Source organism: Oncorhynchus keta, chromosome 31, assembly GCF_023373465.1.
Source record: "Oncorhynchus keta strain PuntledgeMale-10-30-2019 chromosome 31, Oket_V2, whole genome shotgun sequence".
NCBI classification, from domain to species: Eukaryota; Metazoa; Chordata; class Actinopteri; order Salmoniformes; family Salmonidae; genus Oncorhynchus; species Oncorhynchus keta.
In genome coordinates, this window is record NC_068451.1 from 4201889 (window position 1) to 4216998 (window position 15110).

At 40.1% G+C, this 15110-nt stretch overlaps 1 protein-coding gene across 1 annotated transcript in view; it reads left to right on the top strand.

Annotated features, from left to right (window-relative positions):
- The window catches only part of LOC127914276 (myelin basic protein-like), a 51276-nt gene that overhangs the window by 3561 nt on the left and 32605 nt on the right, over positions 1-15110 (top strand). Inside the window, exon 2 of the mRNA XM_052489339.1 lies at positions 12111-12169. Within this exon, the coding sequence (XP_052345299.1) occupies positions 12125-12169 (45 nt within the window). The 5' untranslated portion in view covers positions 12111-12124. The remainder of the gene's footprint in view (positions 1-12110; positions 12170-15110) is intronic.

Genomic DNA, 15110 nt, shown 5'->3' on the forward strand with positions numbered 1-15110 from the left:
TTGAAGGTTGTACAATGTAACAACAATATTTAGACTTAGGGATGCCACCCGTTAGATAAAATACCGTACGGTTCACTGAAATAATAAACGTTTTGTTTTTGAAATGATCGTTTCTGGATTCGACCATATTAATGACCTAAGGCTCGTATTTCTGTGTATCATTATGTTATAATTAAGTCTATGATTTGATAGAGCAGTCTGACTGAGCGATGGTAGGCGGCAGCAGGCTCGTAAGCATTCATTCAAACATCACTTTCGTGCGTTTTGCCAGCTAGCTAGTTAGCGGGGTGTGCGGTAATAGCGTTTCAAAAGTCACTCGCTCTGAGACTTGGAGTAGTTATTCCCCTTGCTCTGCAAGGGCCACGGCTTTTATGGCGCGATGGGTAACGCTGCTTCGAGTGTGGCTGTTGTCGATGTGTTCCTGGTTCGAGGCCAGGTAGGGGCAAGGAGAGGGACGGAAGCTATACTGTTACACTGGCAATACTAAAGTGCCTATAAGAACATCCAATAGTCAAAGGTTAATAAAATACAAATGTTATAGAGAGAAATAGTCCTATAAATACTATATTAACTACAACCTAAAACCTCTTACCTTGGAATATAAGTCTCATGTTAAAAAGAACCACCAACTCTCATATGTTCTCATGTTCTGAGCAAAAAACTCAAATGGCACATATTGCACTTTTATTTCTTTAACACTTTGTTTTTGCATTATTTAAACCAAATTGAACATGTTTCATTATTTATTTGAGGCTAAATAGATTTTTATTGATGTATTATATAGGGGTCGACCGATTTTTTTTTTTTAAATTTTTTTTTTTAAATTTTTAATTTTAAATTTTTTAAATTATTTTATTTATTTATTTATTTTTTATTATTTTTTTTAATGATTTTTTAACGCCGATACCGATTATTGGAGGACCCAAAAAGCAGATACCGATGAATCGCCCGTTTAATTTTTGTTTGTTTTTGTAATAATGACAATTCCAACAATACTGAATTAACACTTATTTTAACTTAATATAATACATCAGTAAAATCAATTTAGCCTCAAGTAAATAATGAAACATGTTCAATTTGGTTTAAATAATGCAAAAACAAAGTGTTTGAGAAGAACATGAGAACATATGAAAGCTGGTGGTTCCTTTAAACATGAGTCTTCAATATTCCCAGGTAATAAGTTTTAGGTTGTAGTAATTTATAGGAATTATCGGACTATTCTTTGACTATTGGATGTTCTTATAGACACTTTAGTATTGTCAGTGTAACAGTATAGCTTCCGTCCCTCTCCTCACTCCTCCCTGGGCTCGAACCAGCAACACAACGACAACAGCCACCATAGAAGCAGCGTTACCCATGCAGAGCAAGGGGAACAACTACTAGAAGGCCCAGAGCGAGTGATGTTTGAAATGCTATTAGCGCGCACTAACTAGCTAGCCATTTCACTTCGGTTACACCAGCCTCATCTCGGGAGTTGATAGGCTTGAAGTCATAAACAGCGCAATTCTTGACGCACAACGAAGAGCTGCTGGCAAAATGCACGAAAGTGCTGATTGAATGAATATGTACGCGCCTGCTTCTGCCTACCATCGCTCAGTCAGATACTTGTATGCTTGTATGCTCAGTCAGATTATATGCAACGCAGGACACGCTAGCTAATATCAAGTAATATCATCAACCATGTGTAGTTAACTAGTGATTATGATTGATTGATTTGTTTTTTATAAGATAAGTTTAATGCTAGTTAGCAACTTACCTTGGCTTACTGCATTCGCGTAACAGGCAAGTCTCCTTGTGGAGTGCAACGAGAGAGAGGCAGGTCGTTATTGCGTTGGACTAGTTAACTGTAAGGTTGCAAGATTGGATCCCCCGAGCTGACAAGGTGAAAAGCTGTCGTTCTGCCCCTGAACGAGGCAGTTAACCCACCGTTCATAGGCCGTCATTGAAAATAAGAATGTGTTCTTAACTGACTTACCTAGTTAAATAAAGGTATACATTTTTTTTAATCTGCAAATCGGCACCCAAAAATACCGATTTCCAATTTGTTATGAAAACTTGAAATCGGCCCCAATTAATCGGCCATTCCGATTAAGCGGTCGACCTCTCGTATTATATTAAGTTAAAATAAGTGTTCATTCAGTATTGTTGTAATTGTCATTATTACAACAACAAAATCGTCCGATTAATCGGTGGCTGTTTTTTTGGGCCTCCAATAATCGGTATCGGCGTTGAAAAATAATAATCGGTCGACCTCTGTCACTACCAGGGACTTAGTATCACTGAGTATCTCCAAGTGGGTTACATAAGCCCTTGGGCACCTGGAGGGTTAAATTAAGCACTTGTCCACCATCCACAAGGATGTCTGTATATTATCTAATTTTCCATGGATACATACACACCAGCCCCACACGTTCCTGGCACATATGTATCCATTATCTGATATAATGACAGGAAGTCTGTGTGTGTGTGTGTGAGGAGAGACCGAGATGATGAGTGAGTGTATTGGTTTGCATTCAGCACCATGGAGAGGGCAGTGTTTCTCACCCCTACTAAGACCACACACAGCTGGGAGATGCTACTGGTACTCCTTCTGGGAGTTTATCATTGTGGCTAGTTAACACTGATGATATGAGGACTTAGAGGGAGCGAGTCATGGGACACTTACACCCTGATATCTTAAAATGATATCTTCGTCTCATGGAAAAACTGCTCAGCACCACTGTGAATTGTTTGCTTGTCTTTCCCAATCTCCGGGGCTAACTCCAAATAGTGTCTACTTCACTCAGTGTGCTCGCTGACCTTGTGTTTGGTGCAGTGACCAGAATAACGTGTCAAAGAGGAGGATTCCCATGCAGGCTAAATAGAAACTCCAATGTTTAGAATACCATTTTAGGTTTGTTGTTCTCTGAGCCTGTAAAGTGTATACACCCAATGATGTGAACAAGAATATGTGTTCGTTCTGTCAAACTTGAAGTGTATCGCATTGTGTCTTGGATTTATTGTGCCCGCTGTTTGTATTACAGGGTAATCCATAGTTCCTTCTGTCAGCAATCATAAATAACTGTTTATCCCTAAAGGGCAATTTATGTTGCAGGAAAGTGATATCTGTTTCAGTCTCGCAGGTTGGGAAGCAGAATAAATGAATACTTATTTATCCATTTCTCACTGTAGAGAAGGAAGATAGCTTTTTCTGTTGATACTTAAAACCATCACTCTCGGATGGAGATATGGGGGTATGGCTCATGAATTGAGCTGTGATGCCTTTTATCTCCAAGTTGGTACATGTTAAAAATGATGGGCTCTCCACTCTTACGCTATGGGTGAGCAGTCATTTACATCCTCCCTGGATAGAGCATGAACATAATTTAAACAAACCCCCAGTTTCTTATGGGACTAGTTAAATAAATAAAAACATTAACTACTAGCTATAAAACAAAATACCAGCTGACAGTAGATGGGCAACCAAGTCAGAAGGCAGTATGTTGATATGAGGGAAAGTGTATGAGGTATTTTGTAATGAATTAAGCCTCTCAGCCAGACCAAATCAATATATTTTTTTATTTGATTTTCACAGTATTTGAGTCTCCTGGTCCTAGGTAACAGACAGCAGCAGAGCAATCACACAAGCAGAAGTTAGTCAGAGGGAATATAGATAATTGCTCATATGCATTGATGGCTCTGAGTGCTGCAGTACTGCGAGTGCTGGCCTATGTGAGGAAGGTTGTCCTATAATTAGCATGCCTCCCTGGTGCTGTATCTCCCATACAACCTTCAAATATAATAGGCAAGGTTCATATCCCCAGAGGGGTGTGTGTGAGAGTGTGTGTGTGAGAGTAAGACCTATATGGTTCTCCCTTATCATCCTCATCCACTGTCTCTGTCTCTGTATTTTCGTTTCCGCTGCCTGTAGTCTACCCCCCCCAATTGATTTGCAAAGTGTTTGAGTCATAGAATCTTATAGAGGCCTATGTGCAAAAAGGAAAGGAACGGAGCTTCTTTTGTTGGATTGGAGGCGGCTGTGTAGAAGTTTAATTACAGCATGGATTTTTCTTTCAGTTTTCTGCAACGCCCATGGTATGCAAGTCCTCGCAGGCTCCAGCTGTGGTTATGTCATATTTTTTGTGAGGGGGAAACCTCATCTCATCTGTATCCTCTCACCACTCTTTGTGACATAGATATTCTCTGAATGTTATTTTGGTTTCCCAGAATCTTGCGGATAATACGTTCAGAGTTTCTCACACTCACAACCTTGGGAAGAATGTTAACACATTGTCAGTGTGGTTACTGGAAAAGTGGTCTTGTTCACAGGCAAAGCCATGAACACATTTAAATCTTTCTGGTCTGGAGAAAGATGGCAAAGCGTATTGAAGGGTCGGCGTCTTACTTTGGTTTGCTTGTCTTTGTCAATTCGTTTTCCGCTTTTACGTTTTCATCTAGCCTAGTTGTTTGTTTTTCTTGGTTATACAGTGGGGCAAAAAAGTATTTAGTCAGCCACCAATTGTGCAAGTTCTCCCACTTAAAAAGATGAGAGGCCTGTAATTTATCATAGGTACACTTCAACTATGACAGACAAAATGAGAAAAAAAAATCCAGAAGATCACATTGTAGGATTTTTAATGAATTTATTTTCAAATTATGGTGGAAAATAAGTATTTGGTCAATAACAAAAGTTTATCCCAATACTTTGTTTATATACCCTTTGTTGGCAATGACAGAGGTCAAATGTTTTTTTGGGGGGGGGGGGCTGTTGCTGGGCAACACGGACGTTCCACTCCCTCCAAAGATTTTCTACGGGGTTGAGATCTGGAGACTGGCTTGGACTGGTTCTTATTTTTGGCTGTGTTTGGGGTCATTGTCATGCTGAAAGACCCAGCCACGTTTCATCTTCAATGCCCTTGCTAATGGAAGGAGGTTTTCACTCAATCTCATCATCTTTGGATGCAGAAAAACAGCCCCAAAAGCATGATGTTTCCACCCCCATGCATTATGGTGTTCTTTGGATGCAACTCAGCATTCTTTGTCCTCCAAACACGACGAGTTGAGTTTTTACCAAAAAGTTATATTTTGGTTTCATCTGACCATATGACATTCTCCCAATCTTCTTCTGGATCATCCAAATGCTCTCTAGCAAACTTCAGCAAACTTGGCCATAGTGGAGTTTGGAGTGTGACTGTTTGAGGTGGTGGACAGGTGTCTTTTATACTGATAACAAGTTCAAACCGGTGCCATTAATACAGGTAACGAGTGGAGGACAGAAGAGCCTCTTAAAGAAGAAGTTACAGGTCTGTGAGAGCCAGAAATCTTGCTTGTTTGTAGGTGACCTAATACTTATTTTCCACCATCATTTGCAAATAAATTAATTAAAAATCCTACAATGTGATTTTCTGGATTTTTTTTCTTCTCATTTCGTCTGTCATAGTTGAAGTGTACCTATGATGAAAATTACAGGCCTCATCTTTTTAAGTGGGAGAACTTGCACAATTGGTGGCTGACTAAATACTTTTTTGCCCCACTGTAGCTACTGAAGTACGTAACCATGCTTACTTGATTGAGCCCTCTCACACCAGAGAATGTTGCTTTAAGAAAGGATTAGAACTTGTTTCAGGACCTTGCTCCATAAGAGAGTTGAGCTAGCCAAAGCTTAGGCTATATGGCAGTTGTACAAAGTATGTTATTTTCTGTTAGTACAAGTAGATTAATTCCCAAAGCCAACATGTATTCCGTTTTGTAGTTAGCTGAAGTCGTGGCTGTGCGTGACTACCATAGTTCTTAGGAATCAGAAAAGCCCATGCTTATGTGTTTGGGAGCCTACTGTAAACGAGCCTACTTGCCAACTATTGTGGTGATATATTCTTCGCCCTTTTAAAGGGACAGGGGAACGATCACCTGGCTACTACTCTGATGTGCTAAGACCTCTTTTTGTTTTGAAGGGAAAAGTTGAATTCACAGAGCAACTCTCATACACTGCTTTCTTTGCTTTTAGCAGTCTTCCATAAAGGCCGAAGCAACAAAGCTGGAGTTTTTGGCTCTGGATCTAAAAGACATATTTCATTTGAATGCCTATCAAGATGCTGCTTTGTTCTCTGTTTATAATCTTCAGCCAAATGCAGTAATATACTGTGTGAGACGTCAAGAGCTACATTTGGCCTCTACAAAAATGCACTCATTTGCTCTATACTGTACATGCTGTAGGTAATACTCACTATATTGTGGAGGTAATCATCCTGAGACTGTACATGCTGTAGGTAATACTCACTATATTGTGGAGGTAATCATCCTGAGACTGTACATGCTGTAGGTAATACTCACTATATTGCAGAGGTAATCATCCTGAGACTGTACATGCTGTAGGTAATACTCACTATATTGTGGAGGTAATCATCCTGAGACTGTACATGCTGTAGGTAATACTCACTATATTGTGGAGGTAATCATCCTGAGACTGTACATGCTGTAGGTAATACTCACTATATTGTGGAGGTAATCATCCTGAGACTGTACATGCTGTAGGTAATACTCACTATATTGTGGAGGTAATCATCCTGAGACTGTACATGCTGTAGGTAATACTCACTATATTGTGGAGGTAATCATCCTGAGACTGTACATGCTGTAGGTAATACTCACTATATTGCGGAGGTAATCATCCTGAGACTGTACATGCTGTAGGTAATACTCACTATATTGTGGAGGTAATCATCCTGAGACTGTACATGCTGTAGGTAATACTCACTATATTGCGGAGGTAATCATCCTGAGACTACATGCTGTAGGTAATACTCACTATATTGTGGAGGTAATCATCCTGAGACTACATGCTGTAGGTAATACTCACTATATTGTGGAGGTAATCATCCTGAGACTTACACGCTGTAGGTAATACTCACTATATTGCGGAGGTAATCATCCTGAGACTACATGCTGTAGGTAATAGTCACTATATTGTGGAGATAATCATCCTGAGACTGTACATGCTGTAGGTAATACTCACTATATTGTGGAGGTAATCATCCTGAGACTGTACATGCTGTAGGTAATACTCACTATATTGCGGAGGTAATCATCCTGAGACTACATGCTGTAGGTAATACTCACTATATTGTGGAGGTAATCATCCTGAGACTTACATGCTGTAGGTAATACTCACTATATTGTGGAGGTAATCATCCTGAGACTTACATGCTGTAGGTAATACTCACTATATTGTGGAGATAATCATCCTGAGACTTACATGCTGTAGGTAATACTCACTATATTGTGGAGATAATCATCCTGAGACTACATGCTGTAGGTAATAGTCACTATATTGTGGAGATAATCATCCTGAGACTGTACATGCTGTAGGTAATACTCACTATATTGTGGAGATAATCATCCTGAGACTTACATGCTGTAGGTAATACTCACTATATTGTGGAGATAATCATCCTGAGACTTACATGCTGTAGGTAATACTCACTATATTGTGGAGATAATCATCCTGAGACTTACATGCTGTAGGTAATAGTCACTATATTGTGGAGATAATCATCCTGAGACTACATGCTGTAGGTAATACTCACTATATTGTGGAGATAATCATCCTGAGACTACATGCTGTAGGTAATAGTCACTATATTGCGGAGGTAGTCAACTTGTAACTTTCTTTTATGATGTCCATGAGAAAAGGTTGTTCCCGCATCTTACTTTAAACTCACATTTAAAATCACATCCGCGACACGGTAATCGTAACAGAAAAGTTATTAGATTGTTGCCGCTGCAATCTTGCAAATATTAAAGGGGCAGTCTGCAGTTGAAATAATAATAATACGGCTTCTCTCCACCACTGTTTTGGGAAAAAGCTGAAGGATGGTGCTGGAGAAAAGTAACTTCTCAAATTCATAGACAGAGCTCTGGTTTCAAGGACCAACCATCCATTTTAATAAAAAATATACTTGTTTTGGGGCCGTACAGTGTTTGTTTACGTTTACAAACATTGTAGTAAAACAAGCTTATATTTTGCGTTCTGATGCGGTATGACAGTTGAACTAAGCTCATGAGGTATTTTTAAGTTATTTTCTTCAATAATCAATGAGTATACTATATATAATTAATTTAAAAGTCCCAAAATGGATGTAGCAATCACAGATTGCCCCTTAGGTAGGCCTATTTCTAGTGCAGACCCATGCATTTATGCAGAGGTAAAATAAAGCCTGTCCCCCCCCCCCCTACTGTGAATGCTAAAGCTTATTGAAACAGCTCCCTATTACAGCATGATATCGGGACCCATTTGAAGCCCCATGTGACATAAAATATAACCATCTCACCTCTCGTACTGTAAAGGCTACTGTCACACCTAATTAGGGCCGAGTTCAGTCCCAACAAAAGACAATAACAAAACACTCATTCTTCATCTCATTATTTCATTGTCCAAAAGTATCCTTCAGTTGTTAGGAACAGTGTGTAGTCCTGTGCAAACCCCCTTGGGTAACAGGTCCTGAGATTTGGGATATAGTCAAACGCTATCATGATCTCACTCTCTAATACACTTCTAGTGTCTCATCTGCATTTGAAATGTACAGTAAACAGCGCTCTGCTGCTGCCAGAACAATGAGAAACGTTTCATCAGCTGCACAGTCCATGGCTTTGTCTCCATTTCCAGACTGTTCTGCTCAATGTTTCATGTGGTTATTTGCTTCGGGCATGAGGAAGGATGTGTTCTTTTAAGATATTGACCTTTTGTTAAGGTAAAGATGAGATTGGGACATTGATGCGGGGTTAATTCTTCATTACCTTGTCAATTGGATCGATGTTATTATAGGACACATCCAATTGATTTAATTCTTCGTTATTTTCTGGCCTCTCTGAACTAAAACCTAATTTTGACAAGACAAAGCCTGCCTATTTCTATAATGAATATGAACTGGGTGGGTTGATGTTATTAAGTATAAAAGCACTAATCCTCTCTCTAAAAGCTACAAAAGTTTTTACCTGAACCTAAACTGTTTCTCAAGTAGATTACTAAAACAAGCTTGTTGTTGTTTAAAAATTGCCTTTTTGCTTTTGTGCAGATTGCCCTGTCTAATTTTTGATTAATTAATCAAGTGAAACTTTGTTCAAAGTATCTCTTTTTCAGACAAGCATTGCAGAGTTGGTTTCAATTTCATCCCCCAGAAAAGGGAGAACAAATATTATGGTTGAACTCAAATGTGCTGGTTGATAAAAGACCTTCATGGAAAATATGTTTTGAAAACGGTATTTTGTTTTTAAATTATATTGGAATGGTTGAGTTATCGGAAATGTATAGGAAGGTCTGCTCAATCCAAGATTACAACCAACTGATTAAAGCATTACACCATATCGAGGAGGCAGGTGGCAGCGGGAGGAGGTAGGGAACTGGTCTGTCTGCCCAAGATAAAGGATCAAAACTGGCAGAGGAACAAAAATAGGATAAATTGGAAAGCATACCAGTTTCATTCGAGGACCAGGATGTTGACAGCTGTGTCATACAGATTGCAAAATAGCTGGGAAGTGATTGTTGATGTACTAATTACATGGCACTTGGGGTATGAGTGGATATATAAAACAATGCAAGATTCAAGACTTCGTGCCTTTCAGCTTAAATGATTGTAAGGGAATTCTTGCCACCAACAAAAGGTTGAATATGTGGGGCATACAATCATCACAGCTCTGGTATTGCCCTCAGGTAGCTTATTTCTGGTCTCAGGTTCAGGAATGGCTGAAAATGCGTAACATGAATCTAAAATTGACACTAGAAGTAGCATTGTTGGAGATCTGGAGAGACTTGGTCAGTCAGTTACTAATATACTAATACTCTTATTAGTGAAAGTATTTATCTTCAACTCTCAATCTGTGGATTCTATTCAATTACATTACAATTGTATGTTAAACATCACAGCATAGTTGAAAGATATATACACACACACACACACACACACACACACACACACACACACACAGTGGGGCAGAAAAGTATTTAGTCAGTTCTCCCACCTAAAAAGATGAGAGGCCTGTAGTTTTCATCATAGGTACACTTCAACTATGACAGACAAAATGAGAAAAAAAATCCAGAAAATCACATTGTAGGATTTTTTATGAATTTATTTGCAAATTATGGTGGAAAATAAGTATTTGGTCACCTACAAACAAGCAAGATTTCTGGCTCTCACAGACCTGTAACTTCTTCTTTAAGAGGCTCCTCTGTCCTCCACTCGTTACCTGTATTAATGGCACCTGTTTGAACTTGTTATCAGTCTAAAAGACACCTGTCCACAACCTCAAACAGTCACACTCCAAACTCCACTATGGCCAAGACCAAAGAGCTGTCAAAGGACACCAGAAACAAAATTGTAGACCTGCACCAGGCTGGGAAGACTGAATCTGCAATAGGTAAGCAGCTTGGTTTGAAGAAATCAACTGTGGGAGCAATTATTACGAAATGGAAAACATACAAGACCACTAATAATCTCCCTCGATCTGGGGCTCCACGCAAGATCTCACCCCGTGGGGTCAAAATGATCACAAGAACGGTGAGCAAAAATCCCAGAACCACACGGGGGGACCTAGTGAATGACCTGCAGAGAGCTGGGACCAAAGTAACAAAGCCTACCATCAGTAACACACAACGCCGCCAGGGACTCAAATCCTTCAGTGCCAGACGTGTCCCCCTGCTTAAGCCAGTACATGTCCAGGCCTGTCTGAAGTTTGCTAGAGAGCATTTGGATGATCCAGAAGAAGATTGGGGGAATGTCAGATGAAACCAAAATATAACTTTTTGGTAAAAACTCAACTCGTCGTGTTTGGAGGACAAAGAATGCGGAGTTGCATCCAAAGAACACCATACCTACTGTGAAGCATGGGGGTGGAAACATGCTTTGGGGCTGTTTTTCTGCAAAGGGACCAAGACAACTGATCTGTGTAAAGGAAAGAATGAATGGGGCCATGTATTGTGAGATTTTGAGTGAAAACATCCTTCCATCAGCAAGGGCATTGAAGATGAAACGTGGCTGGGTCTTTCAGCATGACAATGATCCCAAACACACCGCCCGGGCAATGAAGGAGTGGCTTCGTAAGAAGCATTTCAAGGTCCTGGAGTGGCCTAGCCAGTCTCCAGATCTCAACCCCATAGAAAATCTTTGGAGGGAGTTGAAAGTCCGTGTTGCCCAGCAACAGCCCCAAAACATCACTGCTCTAGAGGAGATATGCATAGAGGAATGGGCCAAAATACCAGCAACAGTGTGTGAAAACCTTGTGAAGACTTACAGAAAACGTTTGACCTCTGTCATAGCCAACAAAGGGTATATAACAAAGTATTGAGAAACTTTTGTTATTGACCAAATACTTATGTTCCACCATAATTTGCAAATAAATTAATAAAGAATCCTACAATGTGATTTTCTGGATTTTTTTCCCCTCATTTTGTCTGTCATAGTTGAGGTGTACCTATGATGAAGATCACAGGCCTCATCTGTTTAAGTTGGAAAACTTGCACAATTGGTGGCTGACTAAATACTTTTTTGCCCCCCTTTATGTGTGCCACGTATATGGCACATAGACATCCAAAGAGGGTGGCAGCAGAGATAGGTGGGATTGAAGGAAACTGAGGGTTGGGATGTGGAACTGGAGACAAGTGGGAGTGGAGTTGCTGGGCCGGGGATAGAATGACAGTCAAAGAATATAACTCTCAAATAAAGTTTATTTTAATAAGTAATACGTTTTGAGTGACACTGTGCCTCTTTGCCTGAGGCTGTTGCTGCGCAGGTGCTTGTACACATGCATATACACAAACTTGCATTCAAACACACACATGGGCACACACAGAGACACACACACACATGTAAATAGTGCTACACATGCACTGAAACGTATACAGTTCGCCTTGCTGTTTTGTTTTTGCATTGTTTTCTCTTTTTGTTTTTCTCTTTTTTCCTCTTTTTGTTAATTTTGTTGGTTGTTGGTTCATTGGGGAATGGAGGGAGAGTGATTTATGAAGTCGTGTTTTTCTTACTTTAATGTCAGCTCTGCTGCCACTGAAACCGACAGTCTCAGATTTTTAAGGGAGTGTTGTAATTCCAGATGGGTTTGATACCATTCTTCTCTTTTCTCCACAGTCTCTGTTGACAACATGGGACAGCATCTAGGTAAACGCGAGCCACAGCCGCAGAGCAAGGTAAGCATCTCAGTTGGAAGTGTATGTATGCATGATTTTGTGCAAGTATACAGGACATTAGTGCTCAGCGATGAACTGAAATGTGGGTTTATTTTCGTAAAAAAAATAAAATCAGTAAATGACGAACATTAGGTCAATTATTTTAATTCCATTTAGTAAAAATGTTTTCTGTGCACTCACCCACCGTGCCATTTGTGCCATTTCTCTAGAGCGATTACTCGCTGGGACATGTTGTCCAACCCATCTAAGTGAAGTAAATGTGGTAATTAACTACAATGACCAGAATCCATTACGCCTATAGCTACCTGTTTTCATTGGTTCAAGCCTGCCTGTGGGGCTGGCAGACTGACGCTGAGAGCGATAGAGAGACACGGGTGGGATGGAGAGCAGTTGCATCGGTATCTCTACCCGACAATGCATCTAATAGAGTGACAGGTGTTATTTAGCCGTCTTAAAATCTACCTTGAAGATCTGCTGAAATAGTGATTTTTGTCAGACAGCAGGCAGCTAGCCAGCTAAGCTAGCCTGCTAGCCTGCAGGACGTCTCTTTAGGAAACAGAGGTAGATGGCTGGCTGGCTGTTACTTCCTGAGCAGAGATTAGATAATGCCTCTAAATAAAATGTTGAAATATATATCGATTTAAAAAAAAAAATTTTTTTTATATGTACATAACTGAAATATTTTATTAAAGGAATATGAATGAAGGATGGTTTATTAATAAGTGATGTGCAGATATGGGCAGTCATTGGAGTTGTATTAATGAAATAACATCATCATACTGAAATCAAATGTGTAATATAAACAACCACAATATTTAATTTAAGTAAAAGTCATGTGAATAGATGATGGTTAGAGCCTAATAAGTGATAGTAATGGGCAGTCACTACCATCAATTATTTTATTCTGTGTTGTTGCAGCAGTGAACCCACATAATGCATTTGTTTTAAAGAAATCTGAACCGATATTGAAAATGTCAAAAAGCACTAATTGCTCAGCACTACAAGAGATACACAGTATACGCTTTTAGTGCACAAACAATTTGAAGTCGGAAGTTTACATACACTTAGGTTGGAGTTATTAAAACATGTTTTTCAACCACTCCACACATTTCTTGTTAACAAACTATAGTTTTGGCAAGTCTGTTAGGATATCTACTTTGTGCATGACACAAGTAATTTTTCCAACAATTGTTTACAGACAGATTGTTTCACTTTATAATTCACTGTATCACAATTCCAGTGGGTCAGAAGTGTACATGCACTAAGTTGACTGTGCCTTTAAACAGCTTGTAAAATTCCAGAAAATGATGTCATGGCTTTAGAAGCTTCTAATAGGCTAATTGACATCATTTGAGTCAATTTGAGATGTACCTGTGGATGTATTTTAAGGCCTACCTTCAAACTCAGTGCCTCTTTGCTTGACATCATGGGAAAATCAAAAGAAATCAGCAAAGACCTCAGAAGAACAATTGTAGACCTCCAAAAGTCTGGTTCATCCTTGGGAGCAATTTCCAAATGCCTGAAGGTATCACGTTCATCTGTACAAACAATAGTACGCAAGTATAAACACCATGGAACCACGCAGCTGTCATACTGCTGAGGAAGGAGACACGTTCTGTCTCCTAGAGATGATCGTACTTTGGTGCGAAAAGTGCAAATCAATCCCAGAAAAACAGCAAAGGACTTTGTGAAGATGCTGGAGGAAACAGGTACAAAAGTTCAATTCTTGGACCGACTCTCTTCTCTGTATACATCAATGATGTCGCTCTTGCTTCTGGTGAGTCTCTGATCCACCTCTACGCAGACGACACCATTCTGTATACTTCTGGCCCTTCTTTGGACACTGTTAACAACCCTCCAGGCGAGCTTCAATGCCATACAACTCTTCTTCCGTGGCCTCCAATTGCTCTTAAATACAAGTCAAACTAAATGCATGCTCTTCAACCGATCGCTACCTGCACCTGCCCACCTGTCCAACATCACTACTCTGGACGGCTCTGACTTAGAATACGTGGACAACTACAAATACTTAGGTGTCTGGTTAGACTGTAAACTCTCCTTCCAGACCCATATCACACATCTCCAATCCAAAGTTACATCTAGAATTGGCTTCCTATTTCACAACAAAGCATCCTTCACTCATGCTGCCAAACATACCCTTGTAAAACTGACCATCCTACCAATCCTCGACTTCGGCAATGTAATTTCCAAATAGCCTCCAATACCCTACTCAACAAATTGGCTGCAGTCTATCACAGTGCAATCCGTTTTGTCACCAAAGCCCCATATACTACCCACCATTGCGACCTGTACGCTCTCGTTGGCTGGCCCTCGTTTCATACTCGTCGCCAAACCCACTGGCTCCATGTCATCTACAAGACCCTGCTAGGTAAAGTCCCCCCTTATCTCAGCTCGCTGGTCACCATAGCATCTCCCACCTGCGAAGAACACCATCCCAACCGTGAGGCATGGGGGTGGCAACATCATGTTGTGGGGATGCTTTGCTGCAGGAGGGACTGGTGCACTTCACAAAATAGATGGCATCATGAGGAGGAAAAGTATGTGGATATATTGAAGCAACATCTCAAGACATCAGTTAGGAAGTTAAAGCTTGGTCGCAAATGGGTCTTCCAAATGGACAATGACCCCAAGCATACTTCCAAAGTTGTGGCAAAATGGCTTAAGGACAACAAAGTCAAGGTTTTGGAGTGGCCATCACAAAGCCCTGACCTCAATCCTATAGAAAATTTGTGGGCAGAACTGAAATAGCATGTGCGAGCAAGGAGGCCTACCAACCTGACTCGGTTACACCAGCTCTGTCAGGAGGAATGGGACAAAATTCACGCAACTTATTGTGGGAAGGCTACCCGAAACAAGTTAACGACAATGCTACCAAATACTAATTGAGTGTATGTAAACTCAAAATCATATTGAATGTGAA